This window comes from Peromyscus maniculatus, chromosome 19 (assembly GCF_049852395.1).
Source record: "Peromyscus maniculatus bairdii isolate BWxNUB_F1_BW_parent chromosome 19, HU_Pman_BW_mat_3.1, whole genome shotgun sequence".
NCBI lineage: Eukaryota > Metazoa > Chordata > Mammalia > Rodentia > Cricetidae > Peromyscus > Peromyscus maniculatus.
In genome coordinates this window covers 25,383,650-25,404,491 of record NC_134870.1, presented here as the reverse complement: position 1 = coordinate 25,404,491, position 20,842 = coordinate 25,383,650, and the positions used below count along the sequence as shown (strand labels likewise).

Sequence of the window (20,842 nt, the reverse complement as noted above, 5' to 3'; positions counted from 1 at the left end):
CCAGTGTTACTCGGTCCTGTCCAGTTGACAATATTTACCATCATGGTAAACTTATTCAGAATTCTTCCAGATATCTGCAGAGTTCCCTGTCCCATCATTCTCTTAAAATGCCTCATTATAATCAAATTGGGTGATTTTGAGTGACACTCCATTCTCAAAATTTCCCATAGCATTTAAATTACTTTCCATTCGTATATATTTTTTTTTGTTTGAGTAAAACTGAAATTTATTATAAGCCACAGTCGTGCTAGGGACCTCCATGCTATATATATATAGCCTCCATGGTTTTATGGGTTGTAGTCTGATTGTTCTTTATTTTACATCTAGAATCCACTTATGAGTGAGTACATACCATGATTGTCTTTCTGGGTTTGGGTTACCTCACTCAGGATGATTTTTTCTAGTTCCATCCATTTGCCTGCAAATTTCATGCTTTCATTGTTTTTCTCTGCCGAGTAGTACTCCATTGTGTATGTGTACCACATTTTTTTTCATCCATTCTTCCATTGACGGGCATCTAGGTTGTTTCCAGGTTCTAGCTATTACAAATAGTGCTGCTATGAACATAGCTGAGTATGTATCTTTATGGTATGAATCAGCATTCCTTGGGTATATGCCCAAGAGTGGCATGGCTGGGTCTTGAGGTAGTTTGATTCCTAATTTTCTGAGAAACCGCCATACTGATTTCCACAGTGGTTGTACAAGCTTACATTCCCACCATCAGTGGAGGAGTGTTCCCTTTGCTCCACATCCTCCCCAACATTGACTGTCATTGGTGTTTTTGATCGTAGCCATTCTGACAGGTGTAAGGTGGTATCTCAGAGTCGTTTTGATTTGCATTTCTCTGATGACTAAGGATGTTGAACATTTCTTTAAATGTCTTTCAGCCATTTGTATTTCTTGTTTTGTGAATTCTCTGTTTAGCTCTTTAGCCCATTTTTAAATTGGACTGTTTAGTATTTTGATGTCTAGTTTCTTGAGTTCTTTATATACTGTGGAGATCAATCCTCTGTCAGATGTGCGGTTGGTGAAGATCTTTTCCCATTCTGCTGGCTGTCTATTTGTCTTATTGACTGTGTCTTTTGCCCTGCAAAAGCTTCTCAATTTCAAGAGGTCCCATTTATTAATTGTTGTGCTCAGGGTCTGCGCTGTTGGTGTTATATTTAGGAAATGGTCTCCGGTGCTAATGCGTTCAAGAGTGCTTCCTACATTCTTTTCTATTAAGTTTAGTGTAACTGGATTTATGTTCAGGTCTTTGATCCACTTGGACTTGAGTTTTGTGCATGGTGACAGATATGGATCTATTTGTAATCTTTTACATATTGACATCCAGTTATCCCAGCACCATTTGTTGAAGAGACTTTCTTTTTTCTATTGTATAGTTTTGGCTCCTTTGTCAAAAACAAGGTGTTCATATGTGCATGGATTAATGTCAGGGTCTTCAATTCCATTCCATTGGTCCGTGTGTCGGTTTTTGTACCAGTACCAAGCTGTTTTTATTACTATAGCTCTATAGTAGAGTTTGATGTCAGGGATGGTGATGCCTCCAAAGGTTGCTTTATTGTATAGGATTCTTTTAGCTATCCTGGGTCTTCTGTTTTTCCATATGAAGTTGAGTATTTTTCTTTTCAAGTCTGTGAAGAATTGTGTTGGGATTTTGATGGGGATTGCATTGAATCTGTAGATTGCTTTTGGTAGGATTGCCATTTTTGCTATGTTAATCCTACTTATCCATGAGCATGGGAGATCCTTCCATTTTCTGATATCTTCTTCTTTCTTTAGAGATTTAAAGTTCTTATCAAAAAAGGTCCTTCACTTGTTTAGTTAGTGTTATCCCAAGGTATTTTATATTATTTGTGGCTATTGTAAAGGGTGATGTTTCTCTGACTTCTTTCTCAGCCCTTTTATCATTTGTGTATAGGAGGGCTACTGCTTTTTTTGAGTTGATCTTGTATCCTGCCACTTTACTGAAGGAGTTTATCAGCTGTAGGAGTTCCCTGGTAGAGTTTTTGGGGTCACTTATGTATACTATCATATCATCTGCAAATAGTGAAAGTTGGACTTCTTCCTTTCCAATTTGTATCCCTTTGATCTCCTTTTGTTGTCTTATTGCTCTAGCTAGAACTTCTAGTACTATATTGAATAAATATAGGGAGAGTGGACAGCCTTGTCTTGTTCCTGAGTTTCTCTCCATTTAATTTGATGTTTGCTGTTGGCTTGCTATAAATTGCCTTTATTATGTTTAGAAATGTTCCTTGTATTCCTGATCTTTCTAAGACCTTTATCATGAAGGGGTGTTGGATTTTGTCAAAGGCTTTTTCAGCATCTAAGAAGATGATCATGTGGTTTCTTTCTTTCAGTTTGTTTATATGGTGTATTACATTGACTGATTTTCGTATGTTGAACCATCCTTGCATCCCTGGGATGAATCCTACTTGGTCCTGATAGATAATTGTTTTGATGTATTCTTGGATTCGGTTTGCCAATATTTTGTTGAGTATTTTTGCATCAATGTTCATGAGGGAGATTGGTCTGTAGTTCTCTTTCTTTGTTGCATCTTTGTGTGGTTTGGGTATCAGGGTAATTGTAGCCTCATAAAATGAGTTTGGTAGTGTTCCTTCTGTTTCTAGTGTGTGGAACACTTTGAAGAGTATTGGTATTAGTTCTTCTTTGAAAGTCTGGTAGAATTCTGCACTGAAACTATCTATCTGGTCCTGAGCTTTTTTTGGTTGGGAGACTTGATGACTGTTTCTATTTCTTTAGGGGTTGTTGGTCTATTTAAATGGTTTATCTGGTCTTGATTTAATTTTGGTATGTGGTATTTATCCAGAAAATTGTCCATTTCTTCTTGGTTTGCCATTTTTGTGGAGCACAGGTTTTTGAAGTATGATCTGATGATTCTCTGGATTTCCTCGTTGTCTGTTGTTATGTCTCCCTTTTCATTTCTGATTTTGTGAATTTGGGTGCTCTCTCTTTGCCTTTTGGTTAATTTGGCTAGGGGTTTGTCTATCTTGTTGATTTTTTCAAAGAACTAACTCTTTGTTTCATTGATTTTTTTGTATTGTTCTCTTGTTTTCTATTTCGTTGATTTGATTATTTCCTGGCGTCTATTTCTCCTGGGTGAGTTTGTTTCTTTTTTGTTCTAGAGCTTTCAGTTGTGCTGTTAATTCATTGGTATGGGATTGCTCCATCTTCTTTATGTGTGCATTTAGAGCTATGAATTTTCCTCTTAGCACTGCTTTCATAGTGTCCCATAAGTTTGGGTATGTTGTACTTTCATTTTCATTGAATTCTAGGAAATCTTTAATTTCTTTCTTTATTCCTTCTTTGACCCATTGATGTTTCAGATGGGTATTATTCAGTTTCCATGAGTTTGTGGGTTTTCTATAATTTTTGTTGTTGTTGAGGTCTAACTTTAAGGCATGGTGGTCTGATAAGATACAGGAGGTTATTCCAATTTTTTTTGTATCTGTTGAGATTTGTTTTGTGGCCAAACATGTGGTCAATTTTTGAGAAGGTTCCATGGGGTGCTGAGAAGAAGGTATATTCTTTTGTGTTAGGATGGAATGTTCTGTAGATATCTATTAAGTCCATTTGAGTCATAACATCTGTTAGGTCCTTTATTTCTTTGTTACGTTTCAGTCTGGTAGATCTGTCTTTTGGTGAGAATGGTGTGTTAAAATCTCCCACTACTAATGTGTGGGGTTTGATGTGCGTTTTAAACTTTAGTTGTGTTTCTTTTATGAATGTGGGTGCTTTTGTATTTGGAGCATAAATGTTTAGAATCGAGGCTTCATCTTGGTGGATTTTTCCTGTGATAAATATGTAATGTCCATCCTGATCTCTTTTGATTGATTTTAGTTTGAAGTCTATTTTATTAGATATTAGGGTAGCTACACCAGCTTGTTTCTTAGGTCCATTTGCTTGGAAAGCCTTTTCCCATCCCTTTAATCGGAGGTAGTGTCTGTCTTTGAAGTTAAGGTGTGTTTCTTGTATGCAGCAGATGGATGGGTCCTGTTTTCTTATCCATTCTGTTAGCCTGTGTCTTTTTATAGGTGAGTTGAGACCATTGATATTGATGGATATTAATGACCAGTGATTGTTAATTCCTGTTATTTTTTTGTGGTTGTGTTGTGTTGTCCTTCTTTGGTGTATGTTGGTGTGGGATTATCTATTGCTTGATTTTTCATGGATGTGTTTAGCTTCTTTGGGTTGGATTTTCCCTTCTAGTGCTTTCTGTAGGGCTGGGTTTGTTGAAAGGTATTGATTAAATCTGGTTTTATCCTGGAATATTTTGTTTACTCTGCCTATGGTGATTGAGAGTTTTGCTGGGTATAATAGTCTGGGTTGGCATCTGTGGTCTCTTAGTGTGTGCATAAGATTTGTCCATGATCTTCTAGCTTTCATAGTCTCTATTGAGAAGTCTGGTGTTATTCTGATGGGTTTGCCTTTATATGTTACTTGGTCTTTTTCCTTTGCAGCTCTTAATATTTTTTCTTTGTTCTGTGTGTTTAGTGTTTTGATTATTATGTGGCGAGGGGACTTTTTTTTGGATCCAGCCTATTCGTTGTTCTGTAAGCTTCTTGTATCTTCATAGGTATTTCTTTCTTTAGGTTAGGAAAGTTTTCTTCTATGATTTTGTTGAATGTATTTTCTGTGCCTTTGAGTTGGTATTCTTCTTCTTCTATCCCTATTATTCTTAGGTTTGGTTTTTTCATGGTGTCCCAAATTTCCTGGACGTTTTGTGTTACAACTTTTTTGTCTTTAGTGTTTTCTTTGACTGACGAATCTATTTTCTCTATTGTGTCTTCAGTGTCAGAGATTCTCTGTTCCATCTCTTGCAATCAGTTGGTTTTATGCTTGTTTCTGTAGTTCCTAAACAGTCAGGATTTCTATTTCCAGCATTCCCTCAGCTGTGTTTTCTTTATTGTCTCAAATTCATTTTTCAGATCTTGGAATGTTTCTTTCATCTGTTTAATTGCTTTTTCTTGTCTTTCTTTGATTTCTTCCCATTTTTTGTTCATTTTTTTCTTCCATTTCTTTAAGGGAGTTTTTTATTTCCTCTTTAATGGAGTTTTTCATTTCCTCTTTAAGGGAGGTTTTTATTTCCTCTATAATAGAGTTTTTCATTTTCTCTTTAAGGGAAATTTTTAATTTCTTCTTTAAGGGTCTCTATCATCTTCTTAAAGTCATTTTTAGGATTGATTTCTTCTGTTTCTTCTCTCTTGGTATGTTCAGGTCTTGCAGGTGTAGAATCACTAGGTTCTGGTGTTGCCATATAGGTCTTTATGTTGTTGCCTGTATTTTTGCACTGGCGTCTAGTCTTCTCTTCCTCTGCTCAGTGCAGGTGGTGTATATGTCTGAGAGTGCATCTCTTGTTCTAATTTTTAGTCTTGGTTCACTAGGAGTTCTTGGTTAAATTGGTGCTATTGGGCTGTTTCTTCAGGAGCAGCTGATCTCAGTTGGTAAAGTATATACTTATGATTCTGGTGATCTGGTTTGGTGGCTGGGCAGCGCCTTCTTCTGTGTTCCCAGGTCACGTTTTGTTCATTTGTCAACTCCTCAGCTGATCTTGTTTCTTCAGACTTCAAACTGTAGGGATATGAATTCTCTCCCGGATGTATTTCAGCTGAGTGGGGTAGTCTCACCAATACCTCCAAGTTGTTGGGTTTCGCAGGATCAGCAGCTGGGCCCTGGGTTGTCCTCAGAGGGAGTGTTCAGATTCGTTCTGGTTCCATCCCATGGAGATAGCTTCTTCCCCGGGTGTTGAGATAGCTTCTTCCCTGGGTGTTGGGGTTAAAGGTCCCTGTTCCAAGTTCCTGATTAAGAGCTTGTTTTCACTAGCTCTTCAGTGGGTAATAGCTCAGTTTCTGGTCTTTATTGCAACTGTGTTTCAGCCGCCGCCTGCTGGGCCTGCCTGCCTCTGCACCAGGCTTGTCTGCCTCTGCCGGGCCCGTCTACCTCTGCCGGCTGCCACTGCAGGCCTACCTTCCTCTGCTTGTTGCTGCTGCCGGGCCTACCTGCCTATGCTTTTCGCCACTGCCGTGCCTGTCTATCTCTGCAGGCCGCTGCCAGGCCTGTATGTCTCTGCCAGCCACTGCTGCTGGGCCTACCTGCCTCTGCCTGTCGCCGCAGCCGTCTGTCTCTGCCGGCCGCAACCGGGCCTGTATGTCCTGAACTCTTGTTCTCATAACTGAGCAACACATTTCAACCATTGAGGTATCTGTTTAGCTACAGGTTTTTAAAGTTCAGCTTACCTCTTGTTTTCTCAGATTATCTATGATTTTGGTGTTATACTTAAACAATTGTCAGATTAGCCTCATGAAAGTTTGCCTCTTGTTTTCTTCTGAGAGTTGTGCAGTTTTTAGCTTTAAATTTAGGTCTTTGGTCCATTTTCAGGCCTTGTTACAAGTCATCGGAGGGCCTGGGGGATGGCGCAGCTGTGGCAGTGCTTGCTGTGAGGACTGACAAGTTGAGTTCAGTCCCCAGGACCCATGTGCAGAGGGAGAGAGTGGACTCGCCTGGTTGTCCTCTGCCAGCCACACATGTGCTGTGGCACAGGCACCGCATACATGTACGTATGTGTGCACACACAGATAGAGACAAAATGTTTTGTAACAGTCAGTTGGCTGTAGATGGATTCTGTCTGCTCAGTTCTTTCCCAGTGGTTTAGATGTTTATCCTGTGTCAGTTCTTTAGTTTTAAAGGAGCTCTGTGGTAAGTTTTGAAGTCGGGACTTAGAAATTCTTTAACTTTTGTCTCCTACTTTGTTCTTTTTCAAGAATGTTTTGAGTATTCAGGGTCCTTTAAGAATCCCATGTGAATTTATATATGTTTTTTTTTCCATAAAAAATGCCACTGGGAATTTGAGAGGAATTGTGTTGAGTCTGCATTGCTTTGAGTGGAATTGTCATTTTGACAGTGTTAAATCACCCATCCCCGCACAGACATGTATGTTACCGTGTCCAGCTGGGTTTTGTTTTGTTTTGAAATGTGGGTTCTGAGAATTTCCACTCAAGTGCCCACGGGTGCATGTCCAGCACTGTTTGCTGCGCTGTCTCCCCGCCCACAGCTGTCCTTAACAGTCACTTTGCTGAACCTAGGTCTTGGTATCCTTTGTCTAGTTCTCTCTTTGAGGCTCTAGCCTTGATGCTGGGTCAAGTCAACTTTTTCATACTTGCTCTGACACTTGTGTCCTGGTTCTTGAGACTCCGACTGGAGGCTGCTCTGGCAGATGGGGTCGGGTTGTAGCTTTCCCCATGGGTTCTGTTTCCTTGGGTTGGTAAGTGGATGATCCTGGACTTGCTGAACAGGCCTCTAAGTTATCCAAGAGATCACCAAAAGAGAGCTTATTTAAATGTTTCTTGTGTACTTAACGTTTCAGGATAAGAGACTCCATTGAGCACGGCTTTTCATAATTCCAGGTTTATATATGATCGTAGAGGTGGCCACACATGCTTTGTTTAAACTAGTGATTCATATATATAATAGCTCTGTTTCTTCTACTCCATATTTTTTTTGGGGGGGGTGCTCACTATGTAGACAGGGTCTCACTATGTAGCTCTAGCTGGCCTAAAATTCTCCAGGTAGACCAGGCTGGCCTTGAACTTTCAGTGATCTTTTGACTTGTCTCATTAGTAGTATTTTATGTACCTGTTTTTATTGATCATAATAGACATTTTTTTAAAAGAATGTATTTTGTGTGTATAGGTGTTTTGCCTGCATGTATGTCTGGATACCATGTGTGTGCCTATGGATGCCTGAAGAAGGTGTCAGATCTACTATGACTGGAATTACAGACAGTTGTGAGCTGCCATGTGGGTACTTGGAATTGAACTCAGGACCTCTGGAAGAGCAACCAGTTCTCTTAACTGCTGAACCATCTCTCCCAACACCTTCAACAATTTTTAAAATGGCTAATTCATTTTAAATTTTCTATTCCATGTTTTTTTTTTAAATGTTTTTACTTTTGCTCAATCAACAGATACTTTTTTGAGTGCCAGATAGTGTTGGACCTTGAAGATAAAGGTTAGGCAAACCCTTGTCCCTAACTCCTGTGGGTTTGCCAGTCAGATGGATTTCAGTTGGACAGAACTTGACTACCCAAGAGAGCACAGTGGTCTAGTTTTCTTTCTATTGCTGTGCTAAAATACTTCGGCTAAAAGCAACTTAGGGGAAGAAAGGCTTTCATCTTACACTTCCAGGTCACAGTCCGTCCTTGAGGGGAGTCAGGTCAAGAACCTGAAAGTAAGACTGCGTGTTATTTCACACAGCATTTCCTCCAGTCCAGGAACTCATTCACTGTCAAGGAAGTACAGCAGAAACCATGGAAGAACACTGCCTGCTGCCTTGTTCTCTGGCTTGCTTATCTAGCTTCCTGATAGAGCCCAAGACTACCTGCCCAGGGAATGGTTCTGCCCACAGTGGCCTTCCCACATAAGTTAACAATCAAGACAAGAACAGACATGCACACAAACCAACCTGATAAAAACAGCACAGTTTTTTAGACCTTCTCCAAGTGATTCTAGGGTGTGCCAAGTTGACAGTTGATACTAACTAGGAAATCTTGAGCAGGCTCCTTTCTCTCTCTCTGTCTCTGACAGACTCATGTTTCTGAGGCTGGCCTTGAGGGTGTGCTCTTCCTGCCTCCTGGCTCTGCTGGGATTACAGTCTTATCTCCCACACCCACTTTAGTCACTTTTAATGTTTCAAACTTTGCATCAGCATATATTATACATAAATAATTAGTCTTTTGTCATTTTCATACATGTATATAATTATTTTGATCATATTCACCCCATTACTTTCTTCCCCCATTTTTTTATTGTAGTAATCAATATATAATCTGCTCTGACTTCAAACTTCCTGGCTCAGTCTCCTAAGTGCTCTGATTACAGGCTTTACCACTGTGTCCATCCTTGTCTTCTGGGATGCAAAGGAGTCTGGCAGGATAGTGAGTGGCAGTTGTACTTGCAGTAAGGACCGCGGTAAAGCCCAGGCCGGCTAGGCTGGGAGCGTGGCAGGGGTAGCCGCACTCAGGCTGCAGCAGCCTAGAGGACTGCCGTTTCCTCGGCAATACTCAGCTTAATATTTTTAGTGTGTGGTCATGGCAGAACTAAATGTAGTTTCTGATCCCAAATTGGTAATAAATGTAGATATATTTAGAGTCAGAAACAATGCTTTTAAAATTCTCGGCTCCCTAATTGTGTGCCAAGTGCTGAGTTTAGGTTTCTTTGTTTCTTGGCTACCTACCCAGCCTCCCACCAACTTTGGGAGAAGATGCCTGATTTTCTCTGGGTGTTGGGTGGGATTGTGAAACCCGTGAGTTATGGCTCTCTGAATTATGTTGAGAGGCATCTGATTTTTTGTGTTTCTGCCCACGTATGTAAATGTGTATGTTTTAAAATTCATCTCCCTTTCAAATTTTAAGGATGTGGTATTATAAATAGCTGTGGGCTCTTAGGCACTTTAAGAATAAAATATAATGTTTCAGTTACCTGAAGACAGTCATAGCCAACATGGATAGTTGTAAGTTCTGTGCTTGGTGGCCTATCCTCTCATATTGCCACAAAGTGTTTTTGCAAGTAAATGCCTGTGTGTGTGTGTGTGTGTGTGTGTGTGTGTGTGTGTGTGTGTGTGTGTGTATGTGTCCCCTCTATAAGTTAAGGAGCACCCTAGTTGTTGCCTGTCTTACAATTACAAAGTTGTATTTCAAGTTGCCTATAGTAGTGTATATTTTCTCATGGCATCTCCCCCAGGGAACTTTCTTTTAAATAACTGTACTGCCTTAAATGTGGAAAGCTTCATTATCTGTTGATTGTGAGCAGAATTGGAAACCTCTTGATGTCGGTAATGGTAGCTTTGGTATATTTGTTCTGTAGAATGTAGTTGACTAGGTTCGGAATTCTGAGACTATTTCTAAAATGTACCTATGTGGGGCTGGAGAGATGAGCTGCTCTTGCACAGGACCTGGTTCCAGCACCCACATGGCAGCTACCAAGTGTCTGTAACTCCAGTTCCAGGTGCTCTGATGCCCTCTTCTGGCCTCTGAGGGCACTGTATGCAAGTGGTACACTTACATGCATGCAGGCAAAACATTTATACACATAAAAAATGAAGATAAATAAACATATAAAATGTATCTATGTGAGTATGACTAGCAAGTGCTTATAACCAACACTAGCACAGAATAAGTGTCGGTATGTTATTTGGAGCTATGAACGGGAAGTCTTGCCTTCCTCCAGACTCTTCTGGTCCCACTAAGCCACTGCTGTCCTCTGGAAGCCTAGCAGCATTAGGAGAAAGGAATGATGCTTTTTGATCCCTGCCTTGCTGTGCTTGCTGTGGCTCTCCTGAAATCCCTGGTACTCTTGAGAGACGAAGAGCAAGAGCAGAGATGTGGAGACAGAACTGAGTCATCAGGAAGCTGGACTCCGAAGCGTCTTTCTATTTTCGATCAACTGGCCTTGAATCAGAGGCAGCCAGGATCACTTAGGTTTCTGTGTGTGCCCACCCATTGTATAGTCCAGGTTTGTGGGTAACTTGTGGCTCAGGACTAGGCTCCAGGCAGGGGCTGGACTGGCAAGCAGAGGCAATCCTGGAGGACAACAGAGTCCTTACTACTTTGTTCTGTTCAGAATTTTCTCTAATAATAGATACTTAACTACAAGCTTTTTCATTTTTTAAGAAAAGATCACACTATGTAGCCCTAGCTGGCCTGGAATTCGATATGTAGACCAGGCTGGCCTCAAACTCACAGAGATCTGTTTGGCTCTGCCTCCTGAGTGCTGGGATCAAAGATTTGCACCACCATGCTCAACTCAGCTAAGATTCTTTGAATTCCACTCTGTGTCAGGCACTGTTCTGTTTTGTTATCTCATTTAATCTGATAGCTATAGTACTGAGTAGTTATTATCAAGTCTCTTTATGTATAAGGATACTGAGACTTGACAAAGTTAATCGTCTAGCCCAAAGTCACATGGCTAGTCAGGCATGCCTGACTCAATCCAGAGTCGTCATGTTGGAGTAGAGATGAGATGGAGTAGAGTTTCTTGTACCTTTTCTTGTTACTATGAGCACTAACTGGTCACTCCCAGGACCCCAGGCAGTGCCAAGGAACAGTGATAAAGGAGTGTCTTCTTGCCGCTCCACACTCAAAGCTTGTCTAGTGGAAGGCATGCTGACCAGGCTGACCCCCCCCCACCTCCTAGTGGTTGTGTGTGTGTGAGTGTGTGAGTATGTGTGTGACACAGTAGCTTGGACATGATAGAAGCAGGTCTGTCAACAAGAGGGCCCCAGTAGACTCATTTAAAAATTTCTATCATAGCACAAAATGTGAGTTTTTATTTGTACTATTTCAGAACAAATAAAATAATGGATCCAGTTTCTGTGGCTGATTTCACAGACCACTGGAGATACATCATGGCCTATGGCAACAGCCCTGGTTCTGGGGCCCAACTGGCTTTAAATTCTCACTCTATTGCTCTCTGGCTACATGAACTCTGGCTAGTTACTTAACCTCTGAATTTTGGTCCCCTCGTGGGTAAAATGAGCAGCGTGTTAGAACCACCTCAGAGGGCTGTTGTGGAGAGCAAATGATCTTAGCACTTTGCTTAGAACATAGACAGCGTCTATAAACGTTGGATGTAGTTATTATTTGACAGAATTTATTTTCCTCTGGGATGCTTAGTTACTGCACTGGAATACCGGGGGAAGGAGTCTGACTGACGTGTTCTCCTTTCATACCAAGAACTACAGTTGTAGTCAACACCTCTACAAAGAACAAAAGCTTCTGCGTGGACTAGGACATGACTGGGGGCTCAGAGTAAGCAGAATTATGTCTGACGTGAGTTTCTCCTTGGAGAATTTGCTTCCCTGCCCCATTTCTCCGATGGCGTGACTGCTCCTCACTGTCCTGGGAATGTGTGCCCTGGGACGTGGCTGGATATTGTTGTAGGAACCTGTTCCATGGCATTGGAGAATCCGTCTATCATACTATTGGAGTCCTTTTTTTTTTTTTTTTTTTTTTTTTTTTTTTTTTTTTTTTATTAAGACTCCAGTGGAATGTTGAAAATTTCTGGACTCCAAGTGTACTACCTTGGCCTCCATTTGGTTTTAAACTTTATTTTTACATGTGGCTCCTCTTTGAGCGGCCTTCTTGCTGCCCTGTTACCAAATCCAATTTATCAGCTCCTCCTAATGTAGATTGGTCTCATGGCATCGCTGTCCGCAGCTTGAGTTTTCTGTGATTCTCTCTGCTCTCTTTTTAAAATGTATTTGTTTTTATTATTTTTAATTATCTTTAGGTGTATGTATCTTCATGTGGGCATGTGATGTAAGTGAAGGTGCCCACGGAGGCCAGCGGCATCATGACCCCTGGAGCTGGCTTACAGATTGTTCGGAGCTATATAACTTGGGTGCTGGGAACTGAACTCCTCTGGGAGAACAGCAAGTGCTCTGAACTGCTGAGCCATCTTTCCAGCACCTCCTCTTGCTAGCCTTTAAAAAATATCTTAATTTATTATTGGACAGTTTTTCCAAGCCCTGGGGAGGCAGAGACAGGCAGATATCTGTGAGTTTGAGACTTGAGACTAGCCTGGTCTACAAAGGGAGTTCCAGGACAGTCAGGGCTACACAGAAACCTGTCTCCAAACAAACAAACAAAGACATGTATTTTGATTATAACCACCCCTCCTTACCAGTTTTTACCCCTTTCTGTTTTCTCTGGATTCCCTTTTCTCCCCAACAAGTTTCTCTCCTACTTTCATGTCTTTTTTTTTTTTTATGACTCTGTTTAATTCTGGTTGTAAGATGATATAATATTCATATAGCCGTATGAGTATAGATTTTGGGTTACTTACTAGAACATGGGTAACTTACCGGTGGCTGTACCACCGAAGAAAAATAACCCCCCAGTAGCTGTTAACTGCCAATAGCTCTTCAGCTGGGTGGGGCCTCATGAGCAGCTCTCCCATCCATGGTGGAGTTGACTGCTTGGTCTTATGTAGGTCTGTGAATTCGTGGGTGCAGTGGCCTTATTCCATGTCCACACAGAGTGTCTCACAGCACTCTTTCCCATCCTCTGGCTCCTTTATTTATTTACTTTTGTTGGCCCCATCTTTGGTGGTGTTTCTTGAGCTATAGGGAAGTGTGTGTGGGTGTATGTGATAGATGTCCCATTTAGGGATACTCAACAGCGTTCAACAGTCATTTTATCTTAGCATTTTGACCAGGTATGAGTCTGCATTAACTGCTGCCTACTGCAAAAAGTTTCTCTGATCAAGGTTGAGACCAGCACTAATATGGATGTAAACATATATAAAGGCAGTTTGCTAGCAGGTCCATTTTATATAACCACAGCAGTAAATTCCCCACTAGGGCCTATGACCTCTTTAGTCATGGGCTTTTGACCAGATTTCCGGTATAGGTACTAACTCCCTCCTGTGGAGTGGGTCTCCGATCCAGTCAGAAAGCAGTTAATTACTCTCATCTACTCATGTCACTATTGCCTCAGTGGCTGCATCTTGCCTGGTAAGCTGGTTTTATAACACTCAGGTTCAGTCCACTGTTGGATAAGATCATTGATGATGATTCTTTCCCATAGCACCTTGCAGCAGTATGACAGCTAGCCAGCATGGAGCAAGTTCTCAGATCAATTCCAGTTTAATTTTTTTGTGTCCTACATCCAGTGTGTGAGTCTTCAGCATGAGGGTCTTACCATCTTGTTTTGGTATGTGTGGTGATAATTTGTTTGTACTCTAACAAATAAAATTTGTCTGAAGATCAGAGGACAGAGCCAGCTACTAGATTAAACATAGAAGCCAGGCAGTAGTGGCACACACCCCTAATCCCAGTATTTGTGAGTCACACGCCTTTAATCCCAGCACTGGGAAGGTTGAGACAGGAAGTGATGTGGCTGGGCAGAGAAAGGCATAGAAGGCGGGAGGAGACAGGAACTCAGCCCTCTCGGCTGAGGGCTCTGGGGCATTCGGTCTGAGGATAGTGGAGACAGGATCTTCCCTTTTGGCCAGCTGAGAAGTGGCTGTGGCTTGTTTTCCTCTGATCTTTCAGCATTTACCCCAGTATCTGGCTCCAGGTTTTTATTGTAAGACCAACTAGGATTCGTGCAACAGGTGTGTAACTAAGAGCACTAGCACTTGCCTGTGTTGTTTTGGGTGCTTCTGGGGCCTCCCTGACAAAGGGAGGCATCCCATACTTGGCCCTGGGATTTTCACTTAATAACCCATGGCTTCTAGAGCCGCGCTGCACATCCATGCCGTCTGCTCTCTTGGACTGTGTAATCTACACACTGGTCTCGCTGCTGCTCTTGTGGTTCTCTAACCTGCAGTGGACACTGAAGACGGTTCTTGGTCTACTGTCCTTTGCCCTCTGAGGTTTCTCCACGAGACAGTGACTCTACTTTTGTTGTTTTGGTCTTCACTGCTGTTCTGATGGTGCCAAAGTCCTTGCCCTTCTCATTCCCCTTTCTCTTTGTTTTCAAGAGAACCTTCATGGGTCTGCTGCTGTGCCCTGTGCTGACTGAGCGGCCGCCTTGTCCTCTGGTTCACCATCCAATGAAGATTGGGCTTCAGCTTCCAGCATTGAGATTCCCTAAAGGCCGTGGCCAGTCTGGAGAGGGACAGGCGAGGCTTTCTTTTATTCAATCACTTTACTTGTTTCTTGATTGCTTTTAGATATAGCCATTATCTTTTATCTCTGAGACTGCAGTTTTCTGGTAATCTATTTAGCTACTTTCTTGAAAATACGGACTTCATTCTGCTGGAGTGGGTATGGGGTGGGTCATGTTCTCCCACCTCTGCGAGCACAAAGGATTAAAAAACAGCCAAGAATGTGTCTTCATCGCCCTTCACTTGTCCGTGTAGTTTCGCTCTCCTCCCGGGGCTCTGGTTCTGGTGGGGCCCATAGAGTTCTCCTGGCTCCTGTGTCCTCTGGCAGAGCCAGAGCCTGCCCCGGGCTGCTGTTGGAAAGGCCTCTCAGACTGTCTCTTGAGGACTGCAGGGGTGGCCTTGGCCTTGGGGTTCTCTGGCCAGGAGCTGGCTTGTGTTCACCGGAACCTTGTGTCTTCCAACAGCCTCCTCTCACTACTGCTCTTGGCTGCCTTGGATTCTAGAGGAATTTCTATTTGCTTCACCTAGGAATGCCCTTTCTGCTGGGGGAAAATACAGTGCCTATTGCACAAATGGCTGGTTCTGAGTCCAGTCTGGCCAGCCAGTGGGTGGGCTGCAGTTAGCAACCGTATCTTTTTTGATATTTGGAGACTCTGTTCTGTTCTTCCTTGCCTTTCTGCCTCGTTTGTGTCTGTTTGTCTGACCACTCCAACCCTAGTTCTCTTGCCCTTCGTTATTCTTAACACGCCACTTCTTTTCTTAGGCCTTTGCACGTTGCTCCTCCACACCAGGGCTGTCCTTCAGTGTCCTCTATGCATTTCATATTTGTCTGCCTAAATTAGGTGGGCAGCTTCTGTTTGTGAAGAGGTGAGTGGCTGCGCACGTTTGTACGGCCCATAAATAGTAATGAATGTGTGTCTGTGGGAAGAGCTCATCCTCTAACCTTCAGTTTGAAAGCACGGGATTACTTCACAGCTGTTTCTGCAGCTGGCAGTTCTGTGTGCTTGGGCCTGGCTCTCTGGATGCTAGTATGCTGAGAAAGCTCTGTGTGGATTGGGTCTGCCTGGGATTTCAGCTCAGAACCGGCCACATTCAGGTGTGGAGGTTTTTCGTTAACATCTTTTGTCTTCACCTCCCGGGAGCAGGTACCCAGCAAAGGCCTGTGTGTCAGCTGGAGACTGTGCGGGTCCCGGAACCACGAGGTGTGGGCTCTAGAATGTGATTCTGGGGTTCCTGGCTTGCCCTCATTGACTGGGGTCAGGGGTCACAGCAATTACTTTCCCACTGATGGAAGGATAACTAAGTACCAGGTGCTGTACTTTCCGTTCATTGCTCGGTTAATCCTCCCATCCATTCTTTGAGTAGAGACTCATATTATGACCGTTTTATAGTTGAAAAAAGGAAAGCCTAGCAAAGTCGTCTTTCAGTTTTTATGACATCTATTTATTTGTTTGTATGTGTGTGGGCGCCTGAGGGCCACAGTGTGTGCGAAGATGAAGGATAGCTATGGGATTCCTCTCCTCTGCCGTGCAGGTTCTCGGGATTGAACTCAGATCATCAGGCTTGCTAGCAAGTGCCCTTACCCACTGAGGCATCCTGCTGGCTGTCTCAAGTTGTGTCTAAGATCATGTAGCTAGGAGTTTGTCAGACTTGATCTTTTGAGATCTCTTTGGCTCTAAATCATTGTACTATGCTTTCTCCCCAATCTTTTTGTCTCTCTAGTTTCCTTCTTATAAAATAAAATTTGAAAATCTTGACCTTTCACTTTTTCTAGAAGATGGAGGAAAACAATATGTATCTGTATACATACTGTAGGTGGGACCAAGCTCCAGAGAGTCTGAAGTGGCTGCTGATAGGGCTTGCCTTGCACTGGACAGCCTTCTCTCGTGTTCTCAGCACTGTTCTGAAACTCGGGGCAGCCATTGTCTGTCTGTGTTCGCCACTGTCTGTCTGTCTGTGTTAGCCAGCCATGTCAGCACATACCTGGGACCCAGCAATCCCCTCTGCCTCCCGTTATTGGCTACTTGTTGTCTTCCTTCCTCAGAAAAGACTGAAGTTACTGGAGTTGTCTTGTTTGCACAGGGCCCAGACCTCTCCTCCAGTCCGTGGGAATGGAGTGGAGGACAGAGCCACATGAGGTACCAGGGAGGCGGGAGCTTGGAGGCCTCTCCCCAGCACTGCCCAAGCATCTGCTCTGGGCTACAGTAAACTGACAATACAGATTGCCGAGAGCACCTGACCTCTGTCTAAGTAGAGGCACCATCTAGAGATGGCCATCTCAAGTATCTTCCTGTCTCCCTTGTCTCAGCCCAAGGGTACTTGAGGAAAGAGTTATTGGGAGCCACTGACACAGTTCCCCTTTCCTGGACCAAGTGGTGCTTACGCTGGATGAAGGCCAAAGTGTGAAGTTTGCGGATCTGTTCTCTGGGAAGGCCAAGCATGATGGAGGCTCTGTTTGGCAGGCCGTGCAGGGTGAACTCGGGACTGTGGGCAGCAAGTGCTTTGGGAGGGTTGCTCTCCTCAGGCCTAGTGGGACGCCATGAACTTGGCTTTATGTTCAAGTTCTCTTTTGTGATCCCAGCTGCCTGGGTCCTGGCAGAGAGCAGCTCTGTGCTGCTCACACTTGCTCTTTCTCCCTTGTCTTCAGCCAAAGCTCAGGACAAGCTTTGCTGGCATTCTCTCTACCAAAACCAAGTGACTTGGCTGCAAGCCAGGTCTTAAAGGACAGACGCTTAGCCCTGCTACATGCTGCAGAGTTTGTTCATGTTCTCTGGGGGTCCCTGCAAAGCCTGGGAAACTCATTCCTTTGACCTAACCTCACTTCACCTAGACTTCTCCTCAGTCTCCCCAGCAGCCCCCTCCTAACCCCATGCCTACTGTCTTTTGTGGGAAAGCGAATGGAAGCGATAAGTAGGTCAGGTGTGTGGTCCTGGTGGAATTATTGAGGGGAGATGAAGGATCCATTTTTCAATTGATCTCTCCTCCTTCGTATTGGCAGCCGATGTTCCTGCTGGCATGAGTGTGCGTAGGAGATGGAGTTGATGAGAGCCCTGTGGGAGCAGCCGTTTCTGTGGCCTCCATTCCCTTCCTACTCCAGGAAGCTGCTGTGTGTGTATCGGCTGTCCCTGCCCTGCCGTGCCTCAGTCTCTCTGGGCCTCTCGTTCAGGTGTCGTTTGCCCTTGACTTCTCATTTGCCTTTCCCGTCGCCAGCCCCTTATGTATCCCGGCTGTCGGAAGGGAGCGCCCATTACGTGTGCACATACATATATGCGTGAGCACTGTCACATGAGGAGGGCATGTGTGTTTTGGGGGGCAGTGTGCTGCTTTCTTCTTTCCCTCTCTCCCTTTCTTTCTTTTCTTTTAAGATGGCGTCTTACTCTGTGGTCCAGCAGACCAGCCTTGAGCTTGTAGTGATCCTCCTGACTGAGCCTTCCAAGGGCTGGGATTGCAGATGCGAGCCACCATGCCTGGCTACTTCCTTTTGTTTTATGTTCTGATAGTGCTCGGTCCCTCTCAGTCAAGGTTGCAGGGGTAAGAAAGACAAAAGGCATTTGGAAGCTCTAGGGCTGTGTCCTCTTGAGACCCATCTCCCTGGGCCTCCCTAGCCTCTCTTAATGTGGCAGCCCCTTCCCTTGTTCATCCTCAGCCAGCCTGGCCCCTTTCCATCACCCTGGACATGGACAGACACCTGCTCAGAACAGTGCAGTTGCTGTGAACTGATTCTCTGTCTCTCAGTGTGATTGGTGCCCCCAGGAAGCCGGGATGCTGGGAGGAACTTGTGTGGCACTCAGCAGTTCCATTTTGTGATAAAAAATGGAGAGGGAGACTGGCAGAAAGCAAAGGCTGTTGCTGCTGGGTGAGTGTAGCAGCTATTTTTAGTCCTAAGCCTTTGCTTTTCCGTTTGGCTGGGCTTTTTTAGCACAGTGCTGGTCCAGCAGGGCTCTTTTCTTTCAAGGCTGCAGATGTCCTTAGGGAAGGTTTCTGTCTGCCCCTAGGAAGACATGGGCTGTTCACAGGGGTAATAACTTCTGAGAGAAGGTCCAGGCAGAGCTCTGAGTCCATCTTGGGGCAGTAATGTCACAGGACCAGTGAACTGGAGCAGGGCAGTGTGTGGCCGGGATAGGACAGAGAAGTGTAAACATCATACTCTTCAGAAATACTCCTCTGTAGTTGATTCAGTTATACCACTACCAAGTAGTTCAGTGAGCTGCATCAGGGTTCCAAGAGTCTGGCTAACACATGACGGATTCGCCTCAAGTTTTTGTTGTGTTTGTCTAATGTTTTCCTTTCTGCCTCTCTAGTTTATGTGCTAGTCTGGGTAGAGTTGCCTGGCTGTCCACCCTAGTGTCCTGACCAACTTTGGTTACAGAATTTATTACTGCTGCACAGACATAAGCTCTCGTCCTGTCCACAGTAATTCCCCACTCTTCCTCTCCTTTAACCCCTGACGATGATCCATTTTCCTTCTTTAGGACTTTTAGACACTTCATGAAGGTGGGATCATGTATGTCCTTTTGTGACTTGCTTATTTCACCTGATGTAATGTCTTGAGGTTTGTGTTGCAGTAGATATCTAAGTAAGTAGTATTACTGAGTAATAGTTGATTGTGTGTATGTAACAGATTTAAAATTTTTGCGCTTATTTTTTTTTTTAACAGGATCTTACATAAGCAGTCTGGTTTTGAACTCACTTTATAGCTAAAGCTGGCTTTGAAGTCCTGATCCTTCTGTTTGTGCCTCCCGGCTACTGGTGTTAGAGCCGCGCACCACTGTTGCTGGGCACCAGGGTTAGCCCTACTTTTTGAGGACTGTGAATCGTGTCTCTGAACACAGATGCACAAGTAGCTGCTTGAGTTCCTGCTCCTTGCCTCCTTTAGGTAGACTCCTGGGAGCAAAACTGCCATAGAGCAACTTTTCTCTAGCTTTTTTTTTAAAGACAAGGTTTCATTGTGCAGTCCAGGCTGGCATTAAACTCTTGATCTTCCTACTTGGCTTAAATGTAGAGATTTGTTTGTTTGTTTGTTTTGTTTTGGATTTATTTTGTTTTTAACCATGTGTACTTATGTGTCAGTGTGTGGGTATGTGCACACAAGTGTAGGTGTTGCAGAGGCCAGAAGATGGTATGGATTCCCAGAGCTGGAGTTACAGGTTATTGTTAGCCGCCTGACGTGGGTGCTGGGAACTGAAACGGAGTTCTCTCCAAGAGCAGTACAGGCTTTTTGTTTTGAGACAAGGTCTCACCATGTAACTCTGTTGGATTGGAATTCACTAAGCCTTGAACTCACAAGAGATGCTCCTACCTCTGCCTCTTGAGTGCTGGGATTCAAGGCATGGAACCACCATGTCTGGCCAATATACACTCTTAATTTCTAAGTCATTTCTCTGGCTGTACATGTAGCTTTAAAAAATTTTATTTATTTTAAGTTGGGGTTGGCGAGATGGCTGTTCTTCCAGATGACTTAGGTTTGATTCCCAGCACCCACATGGCAGCTCTTAATTGTCTGTAACTCCAGTCCCAGGGTTCTGATGCCCTCTTCTTGGTCTTTGAGGGTACTGTATGCATGTGGAGTCCAGACATATACACAGGCAAAATACCACACACATATACATAAATAATTAAAAATTATGGTTTTGGGAGGGCACAATCATACTATGGTACATGTCCAGAGGTCAGAGGACAATTTTGTGGAATCAATTTTCTCCTGCCTTTGTGTGGGTTCTAGGGATCACACTCAAGTGGTCACATGTATGGCAGTTGTATTACCTGATGAACCATCTCACTGGCCCACATGTCTTTTGAAAAACCAAACTGTGTTACAAAGTGGCCATGTTGCTTTACATTCCCATCAATAGTTATGATGACTTCACTAATCCTTACCAATATTTATTATTTTACTTAAAAAATGATGTAATCATCTTTGTTGGGTATGAAGTGATTTTGATGTTCATTTCCATAATGATTAATGATGCTCAGGATCTTTTCATGATCCTAATGGCTATTTTTGCGTGTGTGCATCCTTCCCTTTCTTTCTTTTTCCTTTTTGAGAAATGCCTATTAGTTCTTTGTTGTTTGGAAATTTTTAATTATTATTATGTTGGAGAATACTGAGGATTGACCTCAGGGCTGCAGGCATGCTAAGCAAGCTTACTTTGGGTGAGTTACATTCCCTAGACACCTTTGCCCAGTTTTAAACTGGATTGTCCTGTCTTTATATT

General features: G+C 43.4%; 1 protein-coding gene across 2 annotated transcripts in view; it reads left to right on the top strand.

Annotated features, from left to right (window-relative positions):
• Window positions 1-20,842, top strand: part of Sil1 (SIL1 nucleotide exchange factor) — a 254,748-nt gene that overhangs the window by 55,061 nt on the left and 178,845 nt on the right. Inside the window, exon 2 of one of the 2 annotated variants that reach the window (XM_076554971.1) lies at window positions 14,502-14,642. The exons of the other annotated variant lie outside the window; for it this stretch is intronic. Within the exon in view, the coding sequence (XP_076411086.1) occupies window positions 14,511-14,642 (132 nt within the window). The 5' untranslated portion in view covers window positions 14,502-14,510. The remainder of the gene's footprint in view (window positions 1-14,501; window positions 14,643-20,842) is intronic. 2 annotated transcript variants of the gene reach the window in all.